This window comes from Nansenia antarctica (genome assembly GCF_963989245.1).
Source record: "Nansenia antarctica genome assembly, chromosome: 8".
NCBI lineage: Eukaryota > Metazoa > Chordata > Actinopteri > Argentiniformes > Microstomatidae > Nansenia > Nansenia antarctica.
In genome coordinates this window covers 53,371,833-53,380,901 of record NC_137678.1, presented here as the reverse complement: position 1 = coordinate 53,380,901, position 9,069 = coordinate 53,371,833, and the positions used below count along the sequence as shown (strand labels likewise).

Sequence of the window (9,069 nt, the reverse complement as noted above, 5' to 3'; positions counted from 1 at the left end):
TGCTACTGCATCCTTGAATGTGGAGTGCCAGGAATTGCAGAGGCATTGACACACCACACTTCTTGCAGACACTCTTTGGCATCTTGGCAAATTCAGGAGCGTCATGGGGCAGTGGTGAGACATCAAGCTGTTCTTGCAATGGGACTATGTACAATATGTATTTCCCATTGTTGCTGGCACTTTTCAGCACCATTGCTGTGTATCCCTCTGCCTCTGTAGGTACTGACAGCTTCCGCTGTCCGGTACCCCCTTCATTTGGATAAAAATAGGTATGTTGAAATAAATACTTCAAGAAATTGTGAATCAACAGAATATAACATTTCATTCATTTAACATTTCTGTCTGTAAAATGGTGGAAATAGCTGGCAAAAAAACACCATCCAAGCCTACAACCTGCAGATGAACACAAACTAGATAGGATTGTCCACCATGAACAAGAGGTCTTTCACAATTGACTACATAGTGAACTGTCACTGTCATGTGATCACAGCAACACAGCCCTTGCCTACACTACTGCTAACTGTACCTGACGCTTTGTAACAGAGCCAGCCTCCTGTCAGCTGGCTCATCTTTGGGTACTCTTCTTGCAGTAGTCTGACGATCTGAACAGGGAGGTCACATGACAACATAGGCATTATTCACCTTTTCAAGTGGCCTTTTTTGTTTTTTTACAAGTAGCTGTGAACTTCAATGTCAGTTTGAATAAAATGTGAAAATAGTATACACTATTATCAAGTCTGTATCAGTGTATATTTACAAGTGATTGCAGCCCAACTGTCTACTACGGGAGAACAGCTGACTTGGCGTAGTCCCTAATACGGCAGTGTATTTCCAGGTAAAAATCTGAAAATGTTTAAGAGAGAAAGTATAATATAATATAATTTCTGGGCTCAGTTGACAGCCCTTAAACACCCTAATCTTTACCTCCTCATAGCCAGCATCCTCTGGCATAGAGATTGTCCTCTTCCAAAGGCCAGCTTCATATAGACATATCTCCTGACACGCCTTAGGAGTCTTGTCTGTTGGGCCGGGAAGCAGAAATAACTGAATTCTAATAGATTTAGCCGCAGCTAATCGGACCACAGGGGAGTGTCTCTTCCCACCCCTGGCACTCCTGAAAAACCCTGGAAAGGATCTGAGGAAGGATCAAACAAACATTGGATTGTATTAGGTCTTCTACAGGAGAAAGATTCCCCCCCAACAGACCGATTGTATAATAAACACACAATTACTAACAACCTTTGCATCTCAGTATGCACTGTTGGACGGCCGCCACCTAAAAATGTGCTTGGTCCAGGTAAACACCTGCTACCAGGGAGTGTCCCCAAGCTAGACGACTGCCTAGGGAGTGTCCCCAAGCTAGACGACTGCCCAGGGAGTGTCCCCAAGCTAGACGACTGCCCAGGGAGTGTCCCCAAGCTAGACGACTGCCCAGGGAGTGTCCCCAAGCTAGACGACTGCCCAGGGAGTGTCCCCAAGCTAGACGACTGCCCAGGGAGTGTCCCCAAGCTAGACGACTGCCCAGGGAGTGTCCCCAAGCTAGACGACTGCATACCCAGCCATCACCTTGTCTCGAGACGTCTTAAGACACATTTGTCAAGACGTCTATAGACATGGGTCTTAAGATGTCTTGGAAATATGAAGATGTCTTGAGATGTCTTGGAAATATGAAGATGTCTTATAATGTCATAGTACTCAGCATTTTATTATTTAAAAAACAACATACACAAATACATAATCATACTGTGGATTACTAATTGATAGACATTTACAGGAAATTGCAGGAACTAGTATAAATAGGAACAAAATGATTATGTGTACAACATTATTATATGAACAAAATTATTATATGTACAAAACCTTTTGTAGGTAGGACACTATTGGACCTCGGCCCAAATCTAGTACTGAACCTGACCCCCCATGCTAAACCATTTGGAAGTACAGTATAGTAGGACTCCAATTCAGACACACTGGGGGGCTGTCACAAATCTACTAACTCTAATTATGTAAAATACAAATAAATAAATAAACAAGAATGTGTTGTGTAACAACTCCCCCAAGATTCCCCTCCACCACAGAGAGACTAAACTGTCCTTCTGAAAGAGACTACACTGACATCCTCCATCCCAGACAGACTACAATGACCACCATTACAGTGTGACATGGGAGAGTTACTCCATATGAGAGTGGAGAAACCTATTCTTCAGGTAGCATGTGTTCCTGATGTTGTGGACTACTCTTTTATCAACAATTTCACAGTATTGCCCATTGGTGGCAGTTGACTTCATACCTATCCCAACAAGTTGGCGTGGTTCCCAAAAACATTTATGATGTAGGAACAGGAGGGTGTCAGTGATGGCTGAGGGTGGGAAGAGAAGCTTTGCTCCCTCCTTGTACTCTTCACAGCCTGTCTTCTCTGTGGAGTGGCAGGAACACGGTCCCTTCAAACAGGAGCTGTGGATTCTCTGAAAATAAAAGACATCAAGTATTAAGGTAGGCTATAGATTCCCATCAATATTTTTTATACAAGGTCTTTCAGTAAGACTATTTTACCTGACATGGTAGCCCATATGCCTGTGATTTTCACCGGTTGCCTGTGGTTCCTGTCTTCACCAAGTAGGGTTGGGTTGAGTTGGGTTGGGGTTGTCTCCACAAATGACCCAACTCTGATAGTCTTTATATCAAATCTGAGAATGAAATTCAGTATGCTAATTATAAAAGGGGTATGCTATTGATAATAGCATATAATTTAGATTGTTTTTAATTTATTATTTTAGATAATTCACTATTTTAAAATATTATTTTCTTTAGATAAACAACTCAAATAAAAAAATCTAAATTAGATGCTATTGATACTGCATAGAAACACATTGATATAATATACTTGTATGTTTCAGGGGACAATGTTGCACTCTGATATTGAGTGTGTCTCTGTGCTGCTTGCCCAGCAAGAGGGTTGTCAATATTTTGGATGACAGGCTTTCCCCTTTTCCAAACCTAGGAAATAAAACAGCATGCATATGATTCAAAGAATGCTCTCTTACAAGAAGTTAATACTGACTTATTTGATAATTATTTGATAACCTGAATTTTGACAGCTCTGGCAACACCTCGTTTCCATGCTGCCTTAAGCTATTGAGAAGATGGAAAAACTCAGTTGTAGTGATATCGATGTCCGCGTCCTCCAAAGTGTCACTTTATATCCTGCCAGATATCAGTGATATTACATGGTATTTCACTTTCTCCATACTCTAAATATACATTCATCAAATATGTATTTGACCACGCTGTTGGATGGATGAATTGGCACAAAGACTGTGGCCCTGTGGGAGTAGAAAGGTCTCTGTTGACACGCCTGGAGCAGTAGAGACCTTCCATGGGAGGGCCTGCTTTTGTTTTGTGGATGCCTTGTTTAAAAGTGCTTCATAATGTTTTGTTGTTTTGATTGTTGCCACTGTTGGCTATATGTTGATGCCTTGTCTGTCATGTCGAAGAGGACCACAGTGGAAATAGGTCTCTGACTTGTCGGTGTTTTATCCTCGTTAGTTATTGAGTGTCACGCTGTGATTTTATATATGTGTATTATGTCTTTTTTTAACACACAAATTAACATTAGTAGGACACAGATACATTTTACCATTACAAGACCCAATGAATAAACTGGTCATTTGATGTAAACGCAGTGACAAAAGACTACCGACAGAGGGCGACGTTGACCTAGCTACATCTCATTTTAATGTCGGTGAATTTCAGCTGTCCCTTTTGTCAAGAATACCTGCGGAGCTGTCTTTTTCAACATAATAATCACGGTAAGGAGCCAAACCGAAATGTATAGGCCTATGTTTAAGCCATACTGCAAAAATATGACTACCTCTAATTTTTGGAATGAAGTTTTAATGTTAAAACCCACAATCGAATTATGTGAACAGGTGGTTTTAATCAGCTGGCTTTCTCAACAGAACGTTTCTAATACTCTCGCCATGTCGGTTTCTGCAATGTTGTGTGCCGCCTTTAGTTAGCCTATGACTTCCATTCAAACATTTCAATCTCATTTTGATATCTGCCACTTTTTAAATATTCAGTAGGCTAAACCTGTTGTTGAACTTGAACCTGATTACCAACAGACAACGGTTCAGCCCATTGAATGTTTGGTCAATTCCGTCCATCGAATACTTGTTTGATGCTTCATTTCCCCCTGAAGTCGTCGTATTTGTAAACATGATATGTTTATCTCTGAATGCATTTATCACAGGAGAATGTCGTGTTATTGTGCGAATTTTTATTCAGATTTTTCTGTCAACATTCCATTTACAAATGTAAGATGAGCACATGCTAAAACAAAAAAAAATATTTGAATAAAGCATGATTTAAAAAACAAAACAAATATAAAACAACGTTCATGTTAAAAACGAAAAGTGCATGTTGAGTATACACATTACATTTGACCACTTATGGTGTCGAACCAAATATGGTGTCCATGCGTGGGGTATTCCATCAACGTCGCTAAATGAAAATCCAGGCTTATTTTTGATAACTCTCGCGAGATTTATCAGAATATGCCTGGATATTTTTAAGAACTCTCGTGAGACCTGTCAGAATAAACCTGGATTTTCCTTTAGTGATGTTGATGGAACACCCCGGGTGATGCGCGTGTAGGATGCAGCTGGATATACTTGAATAACAACAACAACAGCAGGAGGACAGTTGAACACAGAGAAGTTAGTCTGGGCATTGGTTCACATTGTTGTTTATGGTGTTTTAGTCACATATTTTACTCCGCTATTTCAGCATCATGCAGGTAAGAATTTTATTTGATTAGATACACATTTTGCAGCATTTAGTGATCTCCGGTAAAGTGCCATTCGTGTAGTTAACTTAGCTAGCAGAGAATGAATGGCTGGCTACGCTGGAGAATCATCCTGTATTTGGGCTGATCTGATCTCCTCGGGCTATGAAGTTTTTATTTATTTATTAATTTGTCTTTTTCTTTTCGCAGAATAAAGAGAATAACGATCCTGAAGTGCTCCTAAGACCGGTAAGGGTTTCACCTCCACCGATATGTGTCAACAACTATAACAACTGACATAATGTAGCTTAGCTACTTCTTATTCCATTTCACATTTGAATGACTATCCAACATTCATTACTGGGCTTGCTTTCTCCTACTTCAGCATTGGCACCATTGGTTTCCTATGATACTTTTTGAAACGCACCGTCTCTTTCATGTTATAAGCGTTGACACCTCAGTTCAGCTTTAACATGTGTAAACTGAGTCTGACTCCATTAAAATAACTTTCTTTCAGATGTTTTTATAGTGTTCAGACATTTTAAACTCTAAGCATTTGAGGTCTATTAGGTGTAATAATTAACAGGTTTCTATGAGATGTCATTGGTTTCCTATGATGCACGTTTACAATTCACATCATATGTTAAGCTTGAAACCTCAATCCGACTTTAACATGTGGAGACTTACCCCACTTAATTCATTTCTTTACATAGTATTGGCATTTCTGAATCTACACGTTTAACGTTGAATTTTCATTGTTTCTTCAACAACTGGTGAATTGATGATTCACTTGCTTAGTTGAATGTACCGTTTGTAAGTCGCTTTGGAATAAGGTGTCTGCTAAATGCCAAAAATGTAAATGTAACATCCATTTCTATAATGCTGTCCTACCATGTTATGTCTAACGCTGGGTGTATGTTTTGATGATAGCTTACAACTCCACTGGGTCAGGGTCCACAGCAAGTTCTAGCGAACCCTCGGCCAGAGGCTGCAGACAAAAATGCCATCACAGGTAGGCACTGCCATCATAAACCATTCTACATGTGCAGTCTTTTGATATTTTTCTGATGGCACAGCAGACTTTCTTTGTGTAATTCATTGTCTGTGTATCCCCATTTCCCCACAGGTCCTGGGAGGGAGCCTGTCAGTTCCTCTTCTAGTTCACCTCCCCAGTAAGCATGCTTTCCCACAACACTCATGTCTTGTTAAAGGCTTAAAAATGACTCGGATAACAAGGATTTAAGAATATTCTAATGTGAGGTGTTTTGCTCTGTGCATTTCATGTCTTCTGTCATTGTTTACATCACTGACACTTAGGGAGATGACTGGGTGATGGTTTGTTTGTTTGTTTGTGGAAGATGTTTGTCTTAAATAGAACCGTAGGCCTATTCTGTAAAGGTTGAATCTCCCTGGTGTTGTGTTTAGGTTTCCAACAAATGTGCTTTTTATTTAAACAGTAAATGGACCATCAAAGACTTTGACTTCGGACGGCCCCTGGGGAAGGGCAAGTTTGGGAACGTGTACCTGGCGCGGGAAAAACAGACCAAGGTTATTGTGGCGCTGAAAGTTCTGTTCAAGTCACAGATGGAAAAAGAGGGTGTCGAGCACCAGCTGCGAAGGGAGATCGAGATCCACTCCCATCTTAGGTCGGTACCCGGGTTTTGAGTTTAATTCACGAGCACGACCTTGTGATGGAATCCTGTCTGTTAAATCTCCTCAGCCTTTGTGTTGCCTTGATAGCCATTCACATCTATATTTGTCCTATGTCAGTTAAATAACTTTTTTTTTTTTTTTTTTTTTTTTTTTTTTTTGCTAGGATGCATTCATGTCTAGAGACTATGTAAACACATTTTTTAACTAAATGCTAGCAAGTGGCTTTCAGCCAGCTTTTGTTGTGAACACAATTCTTGCTTAACATAACCAAATGTTTATGTATTTACGAAGGTCAGTGAATTAATCTTTCTTTCCCCTTTCTCAAGACATCCCAACATCTTGCAGTTCTACAACTACTTCTATGACCGCACGCGGGTGTTCCTGATCCTGGAGTACGCTCCCCGAGGGGAGATGTATAAAGAGCTGCAGCGAGCTGGGCGCTTTGATGACCAGCGCACTGCCACGGTAAGAGCAGTGTCCATGTGTGAATCGCAAATCGTGACGTTAGAATTATAAGGTTCTATCTCCTTATTTGGTCAAAATTTTGTTTTTTACATAATCTGATCCATTAGGTGTTTATTAATGCCTGTGTGGTGTTATTTAAAAAAATGCTTACATTTTTTAGTTAGTAATTACAAAGGTTCCGTCTCACAAAACATAATGGAATGTAAAAACTTTGACGCTCAATATCTCTGAACTGCCCTAAACGGAGATAGAACCTTATAATTCTGAGCTCACGAAATGTCTTTCCTCAACACCATGCCTCCTCCAAAAATGTTATATATAAGATGGTCCCAGTGGAGGAACCTCTGATCTTCTATGATGATGTTGGAGAAGGTGAGAGGATTTGGGATTTACACAGCCCTGTCATTTCTTAAGCCAAGACGATGCAACAGCTGAGATGAAACTGCCTAGTTTCGAAACTGCACTGATCTAAACCGTATAAGATGATGAAACTAAAATGATCGTGCTATCTCCCTATTGCTAATTCCCTCACTGTAACAGCACATGTTAGCCAAGCTAACACCATTTTGCTAAATTCAGCCACTTCATTAGGCACTCCACTAATATACATGTTTATTCATTCCTAATGTTCCTAATTCATGTGTTTAATTTGCTCTGGAAAAACCCAATCACAGATTTTAGATAATTTTGCAATGTGAGTCTGGAAAATAAGTCGTAAATAAGTGCAGATTTCACCCCCCCAAAAAATCTAAATTCTGAGTAATCTATTGGTTTTCTTCTCTATCCAATCACTCGAATTGTAACGTTTGTAACAGGATGTTGTATACGCAGTTGAGTTACCATGGCTGGCATTATGGCCTGATTATGGCCTCAGTAAGTTTGGGCCAGTTTTGGGAACGAGGCACATGAGGTTTGACATGTCTTTAATTTGATTAAAAATGTATTGCTCAAAGCTGACCAGAAGTGATCTAACATCTGCAAATGGCCTTTTTTTTTCAGTACATGGAGGAGGTGGCGGATGCGCTGATGTACTGCCATGAGAGGAAGGTGATCCACCGTGACATCAAACCAGAGAACCTCCTGCTCGGCTTCCGCGGAGAGCTGAAAATCGCTGACTTCGGTTGGTCAGTCCACGCACCGTCCCTGAGGTGAGAGGTCACTGAAACCCATTCCAGCCGCAAACTGGACTGAGTCGATGTGTGCTGTTTAGTCAAGGTCTTGGTCACGGCTGGCTAGCTTACGCTCTCAGTCACTCACTGCAAATCTAACACCCCCCCTTAATGTTTTGAGTTAAGGTGTATTTCTATTATGTGGAGACAGTGGTGCTTTGTAGACAACTGTATGTTACCCCCCCCCCCCTCTAGACGCCATACGATGTGTGGAACACTGGACTACCTTCCCCCAGAGATGATTGAGGGGCGCACCCATGACGAAAAGGTGGACCTGTGGTGCATAGGGGTACTCTGCTACGAGTGTTTGGTTGGAAAACCCCCGTTTGAAACTGCCAGCCACTCTGACACGTACAAGAGGATCACAAAGGTTCGCATATTTTGGAGGGAGACGGATTGAAAAGAATGTCTTTTTGTCATTTAGAAACATTTGCTGACAAGTTGAGAATGAAAGCATTATTTTACATCTCCCTTGCAATGGATATAGATATGCAACCAAGGCTATTGTAGATAGTGAGACTGACTGATTACTGATTCCCTGGGTTGTAGGTGGACTTGCAGTTCCCCAAGGTGGTGTCTGATGGGGCGCGGGACCTGATCTCAAAGCTCCTCCGCTACAGCCCGGCCATGCGTCTGCCCCTGCAGAGTGTGATTGACCACCCATGGGTGCGAGCCAACTCACGGCGGGTCCTACCCCCAGTCTGCACTGCCAAGAAACCCTAAAGACAAGCACCCTGCCTTGGTCCCAGGGTGGGTGAAGGACTCATCTGGAGGGACTAACTGCCAGTTTTCACTGCCGTTTTTCTTCTTCTTCTTCTTCTTTTTGTTGTTGTTGTTTGTTTTACCCTGTTGGTCTACTACAGCTGTACAATTTGTTGTCTTGTCTACATGTGTGGTGTCTGTCTTTGTCAATGTTTAGCAATTAAGTTGTGGGATTGTTTGTGTTTTTATCCCTCCAAGGTTTTAATATACGATTTCTGTCCAACTTGAAAACTC

General features: G+C 41.1%; 1 protein-coding gene across 1 annotated transcript; it reads left to right on the top strand.

The window, feature by feature from the left end:
- Positions 1–4,792: 4,792 nt before the first annotated feature.
- Positions 4,793–8,796, top strand: LOC308164407 (aurora kinase B-like; the record flags this gene model as incomplete). Its single annotated transcript, XM_080538508.1, has 8 exons — positions 4,793–4,798; positions 5,738–5,798; positions 5,913–5,958; positions 6,244–6,432; positions 6,766–6,904; positions 7,904–8,052; positions 8,269–8,443; positions 8,623–8,796. The coding sequence occupies 8 exons, from the start codon at positions 4,793–4,795 to the stop codon at positions 8,794–8,796; spliced, it is 939 nt and encodes a 312-aa protein (XP_080394634.1).
- Positions 8,797–9,069: the final 273 nt, after the last annotated feature.